Genomic DNA, 17,387 nt, shown 5'->3' on the forward strand with positions numbered 1-17,387 from the left:
ACAACACTCAGTAAACGTTTGGGAACTGAGGAGACCAATTTTCGAAGCTTTTCAGGGGGAATTATTTCCCATTCTTGCTAGATGTACAGCTTAAGTTGTTCAACAGTCCGGGGTCTCCGTTGTGGTATTTTAGGCTTCATAATGCGCCACACATTTTCAATGGGAGACAGGTCTGGACTACACGCAGGCCAGTCTAGTACCCGCACTCTTTTACAAAGAAGCCACACTGTTGTAACACGTGTAGAATGTGGCTTGGCATTGTCTTGCTGAAATAAGCAGGGGCGTCCATGAAAAAGACGCTTGGATTGCAACATATGTTGCTCCAAAACATGTACCTTTCAACATTAATGGTGCCTTCACAGATGTGTAAGTTACCCATGCCTTGGGCACTAATACACCCCGATACCATCAGAGGTGCTGGCTTTTGAACTTTGCGCCCAAAACAATCCGGATGGTTATTGTCCTCTTTTTGTCCACAGTTTCCAAAAATAATTTGAAATGTGGATTCGTCAGAACACAGAACACTTTTATACTTTGCATCAGTCCATCTCAGATGAGCTCGGGCCCAGCGAAGCCGACAGTGTTTCTGGGTGTTGTTGATAAATGGCTTTCGCTTTGCATAGTAGAATTTTAACTTGAGATGTGGCGATGAACTGTAGTTACTGACAGCGGTTTTCTGAAGTGTTCCTGAGCCCATGTGGTGATATCCTTTACACACTGAAGTTGCTTATTGATGCAGTACCACCTGAGGGATCAAAGGTCCGTAATATCATCGCTTACGTGCAGTGATTTCTCCAGATTCTCTGAACCTTTTGATGATATTACGGACCGTAGATGGTGAAATCCCTAAATTCCTTGCAATAGCTCGTTGAGAAATGTTGTTCTTAAACTGTTTGACAATTTGGTCACGCATTTGTTCACAAAGTGGTGACCTTCACCCCATCCTTGTTTGTGAATGACTGAGCATCTCATAGAAGCTGCTTTTATACCCAATCATGGCACCCACCTGTTCCCAATCATCCTGTTCACCTGTGGGATGTTCCAAAGAAGTGTTTGATGAGCATTCCTCTACTTTATCAGTCTTTTTTGCTACTTGTGCCAGCTTTTTTGAAACAATTCCAAATGAGCTAATATTTGCAAAAAATAACAAAGTTTACCACTTCGAACGTTAAGTATCTTGTCTTTGCAGTCTATTCAATTGAATATAAGTTGAAAAGGATTTGCAAATCTTTGTATTTTGTTTTTATTTTTTACGATTTACACAATGTGCCAACTTCACTGGTTTTGGGTTTTGTAAAACATTATTTTTTCGCCCATTGTTCTGAGCATGTGAGCAAGATAAACTCCCTTTCTATCTGATGCTTTGTGTTTCATTCGCAGCTAATCTGAAGCTCAATCTAATTAAAACTCAAGAAAAAAGAACCTTCTTTGGACCTCACCTTCTGTTTGAGTGTGGCAATGAAGGACCTGCTTTGGGATTTCTTCAGAACCCCCCTGGAGCTCTGCAACACACACACACACACACACACACAACACAGTATTTGTGGGGGACCTAAAAAGACAGTAAGTCGCTTCGTGGCTGAAGGGGCTGCATCGGACGTCAGCCAGCAGAACATACATGGAGAGAGAAGGGTAATAATTAAGGAAAACAACACAGGAAGGAATGTGACTGCAGAATGTAAAAGACAGTAGGAGAAACCCAACAGTAGTCAGAAAACAGAGGCTGCTAAAAAAAGCACAGTGTGGAAATGAAATATTAAGTAAGGCTGTGGTACACTTTTAGTTTCACGTCACTTTGGAGCCTTTTTTCTACATGTTACATGACATACAGCTGATGTTTGCAACCGGCCGCGTGTGTGTGTGTGTGTGTGTGTGTGTGTGTGTGTGTGTGTGTGTGTGTGTGTGTGTGTGTGTGTGTGTGTGTGTGTGTGTGTGTGTGTGTGTGTGTGTGTGTGTGTGTGTGTGTGTTGCATCCAGAACCAGCTTTTTTTCCCCCTCGTGACGCACGGGGATGACATAGTTTTATGCATGTTTTCAAGCATTACTTATTTCAGTGTTTTTCACTTTTTTTTTCGTTAAAAAAAAGGCACAACACCAGCAGAAAACGTTAAAAAATGAAACTCCATGAGGTCGTCGTGCCTTATTTTGAAGTGAATTGTGAAGTGAAGTGAATTATATTTATATAGCGCTTTTCTCTAGTGACTCAAAGCGCTTTTACATATCCATCCATCCATCCATCTTCTTCCGCTTATCCGAGGACGGGTCGCGGGGGCAGCAGCCTAAGCAGGGAAGCCCAGACTTCCCTCTCCCCAGCCACTTCGTCCAGCTCTTCCCGGGGGATCGCGAGGCGTTCCCAGGCCAGCCGGGAGACATAGTCTTCCCAACGTGTCCTGGGTCTTCCCCGTGGCCTCCTACCGGTCGGACGTGCCCTAAACACCTCCCTAGGGAGGCGTTCGGGTGGCATCCTGACCAGATGCCCGAACCACTTCATCTGGCTCCTCTCCATGTGGAGGAGCAGCGGCTTTACTTTGAGTTCCTCCCGGATGACAGAGCTTCTCACCCTATCTCTAAGAGAGAGCCCCGCCACCCGGTGGAGGAAACTCATTTCGGCCGCTTGATCTTGTCCTTTCGGTCATAACCCAAAGCTCATGACCATGGGTGAAGATGGGAACGTAGATCGACCGGTAAATTGAGAGCCTTGCCTTACGACTCAGCTCCTTCTTCACCACAACAGATCGATACAGCTTTTACATAGTGAAACCCAAAATCTAAGGTACATTTAAACCAGTGTGGGTGGCACTGGGAGCAACTGGGTAAAGTGTCACAACGGCAGTGACTAGGATGACGGAAGCGGGGATCGAACCTGTAACCCTCTACCAACCGAGCTATACCGCCCCATGAGTGTGTTGGTGTTTTCTTGTGTGTACTGCTTTAGTTCTTGTCTTGCGCTGTTATTTTGGTGGCCCTTCCTGTTTTGCTGGTGTTTTCCTGCAGCAGTTTCATGTCTTCCTTTGAGCGCTATTCCCCCGCACCTGCTTTGTGTTAGCAAGCAAGGCTATTTAAGTTGTTTCTACCCTTCTTTGTGTGGACATTGTTGATTGCCAAGTCATGTACGGATGTACAAACGTTTGTACTTTGTGGACGCCATCTCTGCTCCACACGCCGCAAGTTTTTGCTGTCGTCCAGCATTCTGTTTCTGTTTACTTTGTCGCCAGTTCAGTTTTAGTTTCGTTTTGCATAGCCATCCCTAAGCTTCATTGCTTTTTTCCTTTCCCTTTTATTCTTTTTTGGTTTAAGCGTTACATAACTTTTTACGAGGGATGTCCGATAATATCGGACTGACGATATTATCGGCCGATAAATAGTTTAAAATGTAATATCGAAAATTATTGGATCGGTTTCAAAATTATCGGTATCGGTTTCAAAAAGTAAAATGTATGACTTTTTAAAACGCCGCTGTGTACACGGACGTAGGGAGGAGCACAGAGCGCCACTAAACCTTAAAGGCACTTCCCAGTCACATAATATCTACGGCTTTTCACACACACACAAGTGAATGCATCGCATACTTGGTCAACAGCCATACAGGTCACACTGAGGGTGGCCGTATAAACAACTTTAACACTGTTACAAATATGCGCCACACTGTGAACCCACACCAAACAAGAATGACAAACACATTTTGGGAGAACATCCGCACCGTAACACAACATAAACACAACAGAACAAATACCCAGAACCCCTTGCAGCACTAACTCTTCCGGGAGGCTACAATATACACCCCCTGCTACCCCCTACCCCCCCACCTCAACCTCCTCATGCTCTCTTAGGGAGAGCATGTCCCAAATTCCAAGCTGCTGTTTTGAGGCATGTTAAAAAAATATGTGCACTTTGTGACTTCAATAATAAATATGGCAGTGCCATGTTTGCATTTTTTTCCATAACTTGAGTTGATTTATTTTGGAAATAATAATAATAATAATAACTGGGATTTATATAGCGCTTTTCTAAGTACCCAAAGTCGCTTTACATGTAGAACCCATCAATCATTCACACCTGGTGGTGGTAAGCTACTTTCATAGCCACAGCTGCCCTGGGGTAGACTGACGGAAGCGGGGCTGCAATTTGCGCCAACGGCCCCTCCGACCACCACCTATCATTCATCATTCAATTCACCAGTGTGAGTGGCACCGGGGGCAAAGGGTGAAGTGTCCCGCCCAAGGACACAACGGCAGCGATTTTTGGATGGTAAGAGGCGGGGAGCGAACCTGCAACCCTCAGGTTTCTGGCACGGTTGCTCTACCCATTACGCCATGCCGCCCCAAAACCTTGTTACATTGTATAATGCATCCAGCGGGGCATCGCAACAAAATTAGGCATAATAATGTGTTAATACCACGACTGTATATATCGGTATCGGTTGGTATCGGAATCGGTAATTAAGAGTTGGACAATATCGGAATAATATATAAAAAAGCCATTATCGGACATCTCTACTTTTTACCTTTTGCATATTGGGTTCACGACAAACCGTCCTCGTCTCACCCGACGCATTTCGACTTTTACAGAGCAATTCACTACCTGTTGCCACCTACTGACGCGGAGTATTACGTGGTTACTCTGCCGAGTTTTACACAGCACAGACACTAAGGAACAGCACATTATTTGCAGATTATAATTATTGATTTGCAAAAAAATATTTTTTAGACCAATTAGGTGAAGTTGCATAATTTCCCACGACACACCAGACAATATCTCACGGCACACTAGTGTGCCGTTTGCATCGTCAGAACTGGACTGCTGTGGTGTACCTGGCGCAGATTTTTCTGGAGGCCCTGGTGCGTGGCCCTCAGCAGGGCTCTGATGCTGAAGCTGTCGGTGTCTTCCTTGTCTCCGATGCGAGACTCCTTGAGGAGAGAGTCCAGTTTCTTCCTGATGTGGGACTCCACCTGGTGATGACCGTTTCCCTGTGAGGAAGAGGAAAGGTAAGCAGGAAGGAGGGAAAGCTGCATTGAATTACTGTATTTTTTATTAGGTGCACCTTAAAGGGGAACTGCACTTTTTTCGGAATTTTGCCTATCATTCACAAAACCTATGTAAGACAAGCACACACGTTTTGCTTTTTTATGTATTCTAAATAGTAAATACATGCGTGCAAAAGTCTGATTACAATAGAGCCTATAGGAGCCGCTTACATACTGTATATATATACACTATATTGCCAAAAGTATTTGGCCACCTGCCTTGACTCACATATGAACTTGAAGCGCCATCCCATTCCTAACCCATAGGGTTCGATATGATGTCGGTCCACCTTTTGCAGCTATATCAGCTTCAACTCATCTGGGAAGGCTGTCCACAAGGTTGCGAAGTGTGTTTATAGGAATTTTCGACCATTCTTCCAAAAGCGCATTGGTGAGGTCACACACTGATGTTGGTCGAGAAGGCCTGGCTCTCAGTCTCCGTTATAATTCATCCCAAAGGTGTTCTATCGGGTTCAGGTCAAGACGTAGGGTACATTAAACATATGTTTCTTATTGCAAGTTTGTCCTTGAATAAAATAGTGAACATACAAAATAACTTGTCTTAAGCAAACAAAGACTCCTAATTTAGCTGCTGACATATGCAGTAACATATTGTGTCATTTTCCATTCAATTATTTTGTCAAAATTATTAAGGACAAGTGATAGAAAATGAATTATTACTCTACTTGTTCATTTACTGTTAATATCTGCTTACTTTCTCTTTTAACATGTTCTATCTACACTTCTGTTAAAATGTAATAATCACTTATTCTTCTGTTGTTTAATACTTTACATTAGTTTTGGATGATACCACAAATGTGGGTATCAATCCGATACCAAGTCGTTACAGGATTATACATTGGTCATATTCAAAGTCCTCATGTGTCCAGGGACATATGTCCTGAGTTTATAAACGTAATATACATTTTTTTTTAAACGAAAGAGGATGTTGTGATCCCAAAAAATATCGACGTAATCATAGTAGCATCGACTAGATATGCTACTGTACTTGGTATCATTACAGTGGATGTTAGGTGTAGATCAACCAATGGCTTTGTTTGCATGTTGACGGCGGTGAACTACGGTGTGTAGTGAAACATGTTATCATCAGAGACGGTATAGTACCGAATATGATTCATTAGTATCGCGGTACTATACTAATACCAATATACCGTACAACCCTAGTACACTGCAAGCATCAGTATCACGCCTTATGAGAAAACCAGCTAAAGGTGGGAACAGATACCCTGCTTGGCACTCAGCATCAAGGGTTGGAATTGGGGGTTAAATCACCAAAAATGATTCCCGAGCGCGGCACACTGCTGCTGCTCACTGCTCCCCTCACCTCCCAGGGGGTGGAACAAGGGGATGGGTCGGATGCAGAGGGTAATTTCACCACACCGAGTGTGTGTGCGACTATCCGTGGTACTTTTTTAACATTGCTAAAGATCTAGTCCCCATTTCCACCGTCAAACGCGAGGGGTTTGTTCGCCTCATCAAAGTCCTCGACCCCACGTACCAGTTGCCAAGCCGGGCATATTTCGCACTAGAAATGCTACCAAAAATGTACGACAAAGTGAGGAAGATCATAGCCGCACAATTAGGTCAAGTCACTTACTTGGCGCTGACCACAGACATGTGGTCTGGTAGGACCACAGAACTGTACGTCTGCGACAGTCCATTACATCGTCGACTGGGAATTAAAAAGTGCCTGCCTGCAAATTTATTTTGTGTCTGAGTTTGATACATTTTGCATTATTTGCAGAGCTACGTCATTTATTTTATGTAGAAAGAATATTTGTCTGTTTTATGTATACATTCTTTGTTTTTTCTATTTTATTTATGTTCTGCAATTCCGTGCTACTTAAACGGTTTATTTTCTGTGCTGTAAATAACCATCCTGACTTACTGGGTTTTAATAAAAGTGCCACTGACTGTTTACAGTACAGTCGTCATTCACTTCAATTTCAGTGAATCTCAGTGAATTTCTTTATCTTTATATGCATACTTTCACCGGAAAATATATCGAGATAAACAGTACAGGCCAAAAGTTTGGACACACCTTCTCGGTTCCAACCCCATTAATAAAGCACGACATTCCACTAATCAACCCTGATAAGGCACACATGTGAAGTGAAAACCATTTCAGGTGACTACCTCTTGAAGCTCATTGAGAGAATGCCAAGAGTGTGCAAAGCAGTAATTGGAGCAAAGGGTGGCTATTTTGAAGAAACTAGAATATAAAACATGTTTTCAGTTATTTCACCTTGTTTTGTTAAGTACATAACTCCACATGTGTTCATTCATAGTTTTGATGCCTTCAGTGACTATCTACAATGTAAATAGTCATGGAAATAAAGAAAACGCATTGAATTAGGTGAAGGTGTGTCCAAACTTTTGGCCTGTACTGTATATCGAATAATGAGTTTAAGTAAAAATATATTGAGATACAATGTTTAGTTAATATCGCACTGCCCTATTAAACAGTGTACATTTTCAAAATATAAATTTACACTTTTGGGCCGTGGTTTCATTTGCAATCTGGAAATGCCTCCAGAAATGGAAATGTTGCAGTCACATGCAGAAAGTGGGTTATAAATGTGGATTTGGAGCAACATTTACGCAAACTTACACCAAAACATATCCAACCCATTTTATGTAGACCACAAGGAAGTGCTCAGTGTGCTATTTAAAAAATAAAAATAATAAAAATGCAAAAGTTTCCAAATTGATTTACAATGGCATTCTATCTTCCACCGACACCCAGGCATTCTTCCTGCGAATATCTGTCTGCTCAATCTGTTGGGTCACTGTCCCACGTGGACCCAATGCAAGCGGACTCTTTTTTTCCCCGAGGTCGCCGCAGCGACAAATTACCATAATGACACTATTTGCATGAGTGGCAGCAACAACAACAAAGCAACAATGTCTTGCCATTGCAAGCAGATTGTAACAGTGTCAGCATTTGTATCCAGAGCTGCACCCAAATGCCTTCAACAATGTTTTGATGAAATAGTTTCTGCATAATTCCGTGATAACAACATAATGTAGCCTTCATGTGTTTGTTGTGCTTGGTGGAGGCAATGCCGTATTTTTCGCAGTATAAGACGCACTTAAAATACTTTCATTTTCTCAAAACTCGACAGTGCGCCTTATAACCCGGTGCGCCTAATGTACGGAATAATTTTGGTTGTGCTTACCACCCTGGAAGCTATTTTATTTGGTACATTGTGAAATAAGTGTGACTAGTAGATGGCAGTCACACATAAAAGATACATGTAGACTGCAATATGACTTAAGTAAACAACACCAAAATTGTATATGTTCCATTGAAAATATAGAACATTACATTATCAAAATGTTTTAGTACGACTTTGGTAAGCTATGAAGCCGCACCGCTTGATGGATTGTACTGTGCTTCAATATACAAGTATTATTATGGTGTGTGTCTAAGGTAAGATATACAATCTGCCGTTTTGTTTTGCAATATTACGCAAAAGCAAATTTCTTACTTTCCGGTACCTGCTGATCTGTATTTGGGATCTGCATAAGTCCTGAAAATTTGCGCGAGTCCGCCTTTGTAGTCGATAAGCTTCTTCTTGTCCTCTATCTTCTTGTTATGAAACATTTATCCTCTGCTGTTGCCATTTCTAATATAAAGTAGTGTAAACTTCCTACTTATATCTGTCAGTAAACTCGCCATGAAAGCGCTAAAACATACCCGTGTAGTGAGTTTACATAATTCACCCAAGGAACTTTAGTTATTAGAGAGTTCTGGTCGGACGGTTTTTCACGGGACACATTTCCGGCGCCCTATGGTCTGGAAAATACGGTAGTTATAGTTCTGAATGACACATAAAAACAACCTCTAAATCCTGCCCCTGAATGACTATCTACTTTGTTAGCAATGCTATCCAAATTCCCTATTGTGCTTACTCCAATCCCTGCACTCTGAAGAACCACTGCAAAATACAGTTTTGTTGCACAAGAAGCAAAGAAGGAAGGAAGCAATTATCCAGCATTTCAGGCCAATGGCGTTAAATTTCACAACACAGCCGAAGATGCTTATCTCTTTGTGATTTAATGAGCTCGGTATAAAAAGCTCTCGTCAGTATAAAAACCTGCTACCGCCACTTTAAAAAGGCAAACATCATCCAAAGCGGCATCTGCGGCCCAGCGCCTCCAGCTAAATATGGGAGAACGACGCCGTATTTAGTCACACTGGGGAACCATCTGACAGGCGATTGGAGAGCTTGCCTGCTTCATATATGCAGTAATAAGGAGAAATAGGACACTAGGGTACATCAACATATGTGAGGGCTAAAGAAGGACCATAGAGAAAGGCATTATCAACAAGAAGTAGGGACAGGCTTGAGATGGTATGAAAATGTTGGCATTTCCCTCACAGAACCAAGCCTTATGAATGCATCTGCATAATTAAACGTTGATCCTTGTAACACATAAGTGAAGTGGCAATAATTCAAATTAACGGATTGAGTGAGCATTGGTTTTATTCTCTTGAGTTAAAGTTAAAGTACCAATGATAGTCACACACACACACACTAGGTGTGGTGAAATTTGTCCTCTGCATTTGACCAGTCCCCTTGTTCACCCCTTGGGAGGTGAGGGGAGAGGTGAGCAGCAGCGGTGGCCGCGCCCGGGGATCATTTTGGTGATTTAACCCCCAATTCCAACCCTTGATGCTGAGTGCCAAGCAGAGAGGTAATGGGTCCCATTTTTATAGTCTTTGGTATGACTCTTGGTATGACATTCTTGTGACAATCTGTCACATTTACGTCTTGTCATGTTTCCTTAGTTGGTGGTTATTTCCTGTCAGCGCTTTTATTTTAGTTCAATTTCCTGCTTGTCTCCTGTTAGAATAATCATGTATATACTGTATATTATCACACAACTTTAGTATGCTTAAAGTCTGTTGCTATATATATTAGCTATTGTGCTCAAGTTAGACTTTTGTATCGACGATACTTCTTGTCTGAGGGGTGGCCTCAGCCGCAGATGTTATCTTTGTTTTAGCCCGCTAACAGCCAAGGACTTCAAGGACCTCAACGCAGATAAGACGACAGCACGCAGACGAAGCAGAGACAACAAGGACCTTAACGCAGATAAGACGACAGCACGCAGACGAAGCGGAGACAAGGCGAAATCACAAGGCCCCAGCACATTCCGTCACGTATTGTGCGTACTGCACCTGCTTTGCATGATATATGTGACCACTCCTTTTAGAGGCGGCCTCAGTGATGTTGACTGTGGAACTCCTGAACAAATAGAGGGACGCGGGAGCTGTACCTTAAAGCGTAGGGCGAGACTGTGACTAAGTGTGCCGCTCTATGTGTTCTCCTCATGAGCTAAATTAAACTCTGTCTCTGCATGATTCCTTGCTTCTTGTCTGTTTAATAGATGTCATCAGTGTTTGAACCTGACATCTCCCTGAGCGCTATTTCCCCTCAGCCTGGCCACACCTGATTTCTATCAGCTGGCTGCTATTTATGCCTCCCTCGCCCTCCAGTCAGGGCTCGATGAGTGTTTCCTGTCTCCGGTATCCTGGTTCTTGTTATCCTATTAAAGTCTGCATCTTGGGGTTCACCGCCAACAGATTACGACATTTCTGCTTTTGTTTTGAAATGATCCCCAATCCCACGGCTTTGTTACTGGAGTTACTCTTAAAGCGACCCCATTCTAAGCAAGCCAATGCTGTGCTTGGTTTGACTACTTTGTTTGACTCCTGCACTAATCTGGACATGGCAGGCACACTTTCACTGGCCCTAGCACCCTGGCAACAGGTGGTACTCGACCTACAATTTAAACATGTCCTATAATTAACGGGGTCGTTTGTCCCTCGAGTCATTAATGATAACCGCCATCTTGCACAATACAAATAAACACAATGACTCAAAATAAGCACAGAAACTAGGAACATTGTAGTAATAGAGTGTGGGTGCTGTCAAGCAGGTAGTCTACACAGTAGAAGACAACAATGTTCTCATCCAAGGCTGAGCAATCCTAAATGTATCAAAATACATTAAAATAAACGGCAATGACTTTCCAGGCGCTACAGTTCCACTCCAGCCCTGTAGGTGGAAGTAATGTGTAGCAAAATCTACCAATCTGGAACTTTCATCAGCTGGTTCTGGTGGGTCTCTACCTCATTGGTACCAATGCCAGTAGCAAGAGGAATAGTTTGACCACTATTTAATTGTTCCACACTACACCGCTAATTTACATGCAACTTTGTGGATAGGAAGCACAAAGGAGTCAATTTTGATCCAGTTTGAAATTAGAATGTGGATCAGGGAAAGAATTTGCTTATCATGGAACAGCCAAAACCCTCACTCCACAATGCAAATGGTACGGTCTTATTCATTCACAACATTTTACAATACTTTTCAATACCTTTCAATACTTTTTTAAATAAAGTGGACCACAAAAAATGGCATTATTGGCTTTATTTTGACAAAAAATCTTAAGTTACATTAAACATATGTTTATTATTGCAATCAAACAACAATTTTGTCCTTAAATAAAATAGTGAACATGCTAAACAACTTGTCTTTTAGTCGTAAGTAAACAAACAAAGGCTCCGAATTTTTCTGTTGACGTATGCAGTAACATATTGTGTCATTTATCATTCTATTATTTTGTCAACATTATAAAGGACAAGCGGTAAAAATGAATACAAATTTTCCGTTTCAACATGTTTTATCTTTACTTCTGTTAAAAATGTAATAATCACTTATTCTTCTTTTGTTTGGATGCTTTACATTAGTTTTGGATGATACCAGAAATTTAGGTATCGATCAAGTAGTTACAGGATCATACATTGGCCATGAATTAATTTCTCATGTGTCCAGGGACATATTTCCTGAGTTTATAAACATATTATCCATTTTTCTAAAAGGAAAAAAGATTTTGTGACGATAAAAAATATCAATGTAATCATAGTAGTATTGACTAGATACGCTATTAAGTTAAGTCAAAGTTAAAGTTAAAGTACCAATGATTGTCACACACACTTGGTATCATTACAGTGAATGTTAGGTGTAGATCCACCCATGGGATTTGTTTACATTCAACACTGCAGACTGCGGCTGGACGTTAGCCGCTAGCCATAACTTCACCTTTATCGTTAGTTTTTAAGACAAAATGCGTCCGTTCTCCCTTTTCTGTCTACACACTGTGTCTGCTTGTAAGTACCCCGTGATTGTGCGCTGCTGAACATGCTCCTCTGCTCGTAAAACCGGCAATGTCACGACGTGACGACGACGCACCGTCATGCCCGGAAACCGGTACCATTTTTGATTCATTAGTACCGTGATCCTATACTAGTACCGGTATACCGTACGACCCTAGTGCTAGCTAATGAGCTATAAGCCATGGGCAGTCAACTCATTGTCCAGCACTGCTCTTAAGGCGTTGGAGAGTGATGCTCACCATACTTGCCAACCCTCCAGAATTTTCCGGGAGACTCCGGGACAACCATTCTCCCGAATTTCTCCCGATTTCCAGCCGGACAACAGGCACGCCCCCTCCAGGTCCATGCGGACCTGAGAGAGGACAGCTTGTCGTCACGTCCACTTTTTCTCCGTATAAACAGCGTGTCGGCCCAGTCACGTCATAACATCTACGGCTTTTGGAGAGTGCACAACTGCGCACACAACAAGAAGGAGACGAAGCAGAAGAACGAAGGAGAAACAGTCATGGCAACAACGAGTGACAGAGAATAGAACGAGGATGGACAATTCAACCCTAAACTCACTCCTCTCCTGCAAATTACATTTCACAGATGCTGCCCATACCTATGCTCCTTCAAAGGCTGTGCTACTGGCTGCAAAGCATTGCACTTTCAAATACAACAATGAGTAGAGGAGTGTTATGTGTGTGTATATATGTAAATAAATGAACACTGAAATTCAAGTATTTGTTTTATTTATATATATATATATATATATATATATATATATATATATATATATATATATATATATATATATACATATACATATATATATATATATATAAATATATATAGCTAGAATTCACTGAAAGTCAAGGATTTATTTTATATATATATATATATATATATATATATATATATATATATATATATTAACAAATACTTGAATTTCAGTGAATTGTAGCTATAAATATACTCCCGCCCACCTCAATGTGCAGGTGTACCTTTTTAGAGGCGGAAATTGCGTGAAAAGCATTGAAATTTGCAATATTTTTAGGACCCTCACATTACTGCTCTTGAGCTTGAAGTCGTCCTCAATTTCGTCCGCGCTGTCATCATCGGAGACCTCGCCTTCCTCGGCATCCGCAGACAGATATGCAGGGAGACGCTTGCCCTGCACAGAAAGACAGGCATCACTTGGAAGCACGCAAACAGTATGTACCACTCGCTCTGTTGCCCCCACATTGAGTGGACACCCCACCACCGCTGCACCTTTATGCTGGTCTAAATATAATAAACAGCCTGATTCTAAATGATTCATGTGACGGCACATATAAGAGGGCACATTCCTCCACAAACGCATAAATGCACAATCTGCCGCAGATTGTCAGAAAAAGCTCCCCGAGAGGCTCTTCAAGCCGAGTGGGAGCCCATTAGCGAGCATTTCCAAAGGTGTGAGTGGGAGGGGAGATTTTCTGAGCTTTTCCCCAGAAAATCAATGGCAGACTTTCAGGCCCCTGCCGACTCTTGGCAGATGACATCCTCGCCCTCACTTTTCAACGACGCCACATTTAGCCCTCCAAAACAACACTTTGACTATTTTCTTGATTTGGTCGAATTACTCTCGGCTGCGGCGTCCTTCTTAGAAACGGTAAAAAGCTCTCCAGCTAGAATTTAAAGAGGAGTATAAGACTTTGTGGGGAAATCAATAACGCTCTTTCTCCTTTCGGACCTTTGCTCTGGAGAGATAAAACCTTTCTAAGGAAACAATGCCTTCACAATGTCTTCACATTAAAAATGTCTTGTCTGTCCGGAAGCTTGCTCTTTGTCGCCATAGGAGTGAATAACTCCTGTGCTACTAGATAAGTGAGTCCAAGCAAGAGAGGATCATTGCACGCCGCACTTCTCCTTAAAAAAAGTGTTTTTATTTTTTTGCTGGTGCTGCTCCCCCAACAAACCACTGCAAAGTACAGGGCACTGGCTACCGCAGACTGGTAGAAGAGCTCCAACAGCTTGCTACATACAATAAAGGACCTAAGCTACCTCAGGAAGTGCAAAACCAAAAACCAGTATAGTTTGCATGTTGTGTAAATCATAAATAAAAACAGAATACAATGATTTGCGAATCCTTTTCAACTTATATTCAATTGAATGCACTGCAAAGACAAGATATTTAATGTTCGAACTGAGAAACGTGACTTTTTTTTTTTTTGCAAATTAACTTAGAATTTAATGGCAGCAACACATTGCAAAAACATTGGCTCAGGGGCATTTTTACCAGTGTTACATGAAAAAAAACTCCAGGGAGCCACGAGGTCGGAGCTAAAGAGCCGCATGCGGCTCTAGAGTTGCTGGTTGCTGACCCCCAATCTAGGCAAACATTTTGCCACCTGTTGCTGTCAGAACGTGTTCCTGTGACTTCCTGGCCATGTCAGGCGGTCAGCAGCAGCAGGTGGTCTGGCACCGGAGACTGAGAAGGACGTCACGTATACGGCCGCTACAGCAACACACTCTACTGTGTTCTAATAATAAATTGAGTAATCAAACAAGAGTCAAACTCTGTCGCATCCTTTGTGATATTCTGGTACGTTTACAGTTAAAAGATTGTAAGGCGACATGATTTTGTCTGCTGGCACTGAGCACTGAGCTGGGCTATAGTCACTTGTGTTGCCAGTTAGAAGAAGATGACTGTGTGTTGACTTATTTAAGTGGGTGGTGTCGGAGGCAGATATTTACATATATCCGTATTTAAGTGTTACTTCTTTTATTTCATAATCATATTACAAAACAGCTAGTGTTTTTCTTCCAATTGTGGTCTTTTGGTTGTCTGCAAATACTGTGTGCTAACCTTGAGTGAGGAATGTAAGAAAGAGAGAGATACTCCTTTCTCTTATCTATCCTTATGTCCAGGTGCGGAGGACAATGGGCATGTGTTTGGGCTGGAGGGACAAGACTGTGAGGGTGAGAGGGAGAGAGACTTGATAGGGGAGAGGGTTTTTCATTGGAGGGGGGCAGACCATCTTAGCGGCGCGATTGAATGTTCTATGCTAGACTGGTCTCAGTATATTTACAAAGCTTTGCAAATATATACAAAATACCTATTCTGTCTCTAGTGGTTCTTTTACTCAGCTTTAAGTGTCGTAAAGAGCTTGGGAGCGAGCGACCAGAAACTTGGATTCCCTGGGAGGAACAACTGGTCCAAACGCAACAGTGGTATATCTACAGTCGTGATCAAAAGTTTACATACACTTGTAAAGAACATAATGTCATGACTGTCTTGAGTTTCCAATAATTTCTGCAACACTTATTTTTTGTGATAGAGTGATTGGAGCACATACTTATTATTGTGGCCAAACAGCTAAATTTTTGTTTCATCTGACCACAGAACTTTCCTACAGAAGGTCTTATCTTTGCCCATGAGATGTCAGATGAAACAAAAATTGAGCTGTTTGGCCACAATAACCAGCAATATGTTTAGAGGAGAAAAGGTGAGGACTGTAATCCCAGGAACACCACGCCAACCGTCAATCATGGTGGTGGTAGTATTATGCTCTGGGCCTGTTTTGCTGCCAATGGAACTGGTGATTTACAGAGAGTAAATGAGACAATGAAAAGGAGAATTACCTCCAAATTCTTCAGGACAACCTAAAATCATAAGCCCAGAGGTTGGGTCTTGGGCGCAGTTGAGCGTTCCAACAGGACAATGACCCCAAACACACCTCAAAAATGGTAAAGGAATGGCTAAATCAGGCTAGAATTAGGGTTTTACAAAGTCCTGTGGACAATGCTGAAGAAACAAGTCCATGTCAGAAAACCAACAAATTTAGCTGAACTGCACCAATTTTTCAAGAGGAGTGGTCAAAAAGTCAACCAGAAGCTTGTGGATGGCTACCAAAAGCGCCTTATTGCAGTGAAACTTGCCAAGGGACATGTAACAAATATTAACATTGCTGTATGGTAAATGGTAAATGGGTTATACTTGTATAGCGCTTTTCTACCTTCAAGGTACTCAAAGCGCTTTGACAGTATTTCCACATTCACACACACATTCACACACTGATGGCGGGAGCTGCCATGCAAGGCGCTAACCAGCAGCCATCAGGAGCAAGGGGTGAAGTGTCTTGCCCAAGGACACAACGGACGTGACTAGGATGGTAGAAGGTGGGGATTGAACCCCAGTAACCAGCAACCTTCCGATTGCTGGCACGGCCACTCTACCAACTTCGCCACGCCGTCCCTATACATGTATACTTTTGACCCAGCACATTTGCTCACATTTTCAGTAGACCCATAATAAATTCAAAAAAGAACCAAACTTCATGAATGCTTTTTGTGACCAACAAGTATGTGCTCCAATCTCTCTATCACAAAAGAGTTGTAGAAATTATTGGAAACGCAAGACAGCCATGACATTATGTTCTTTACAAGTGTATGTAAACTTTTGACCACGACTGTATATTGCAATACAAGCTGTACACTGACTACTCCAAAGCAGATCCAAGTAATATTGTATCCCTTGAGAAGATATAACACGATGCCTTTTTGAGTGTTGAAAAAAACTATAATTTATCAGCTCGCCAACTCGGATAAAGCAACAAGCGTCCTTACTTTGATTAGAATCTTCCCCTGCAGACTCTGAGGGCTGGGCAACGTTTTGGACTCTCTGCTGAGCACATCTGCAACATCCAGCTTGTCTCCGAAGACTTCTCTGAGATACTGAGCGATCTTCTTCTGCTGCTGGATGGTGCAGTGATTCTCAATGGACAGAATGACGGGGTACCTGCAGGAGCACAGATATAATCATGGACATAAGCCGCCTCGTTCCTCTTACATGTTCAATTTACACAAGCAGGGTGTCAATAATTCAAAGATAAACATCATATCTGCAGCGACACTCCTTCACCTCTTTGGAGAGATGTGGGTCTTGTGTTATGTTGTGTCGTGCATGTCTGTGATTTCATTTGTAATAGTGACTTTTGGCCGCATAGAACGGCTCAAATGTCAGCTTTGTCAGAGTAACAGGCTTCCTTCTCTTTCTCTCTCTCTCTCTCACACACACACACACACACACACACACACACACACACACACACACACACACACACACACACACACACACACACACACACACACACACACACACACACACATTCTTGTATTTGTTACCTTCT

General features: G+C 42.1%; 1 protein-coding gene across 7 annotated transcripts in view; it reads right to left on the reverse strand.

Moving 5' to 3' along the window:
- Positions 1-17,387, reverse strand: part of plch1 (phospholipase C, eta 1) — a 229,928-nt gene that overhangs the window by 43,024 nt on the left and 169,517 nt on the right. For all 7 annotated transcript variants that reach the window (XM_061973117.1, XM_061973114.1, XM_061973115.1 and 4 more), the window contains 4 exons: positions 16,825-16,996; positions 13,283-13,390; positions 4,812-4,967; positions 1,440-1,502 (listed from right to left, as the gene is read on the reverse strand). In XM_061973117.1, the coding sequence (XP_061829101.1) occupies positions 1,440-1,502; positions 4,812-4,967; positions 13,283-13,390; positions 16,825-16,996 (499 nt within the window). The remainder of the gene's footprint in view (positions 1-1,439; positions 1,503-4,811; positions 4,968-13,282; positions 13,391-16,824; positions 16,997-17,387) is intronic.

This window comes from Nerophis lumbriciformis, linkage group LG17 (genome assembly GCF_033978685.3).
Source record: "Nerophis lumbriciformis linkage group LG17, RoL_Nlum_v2.1, whole genome shotgun sequence".
NCBI classification, from domain to species: domain Eukaryota; kingdom Metazoa; phylum Chordata; class Actinopteri; order Syngnathiformes; family Syngnathidae; genus Nerophis; species Nerophis lumbriciformis.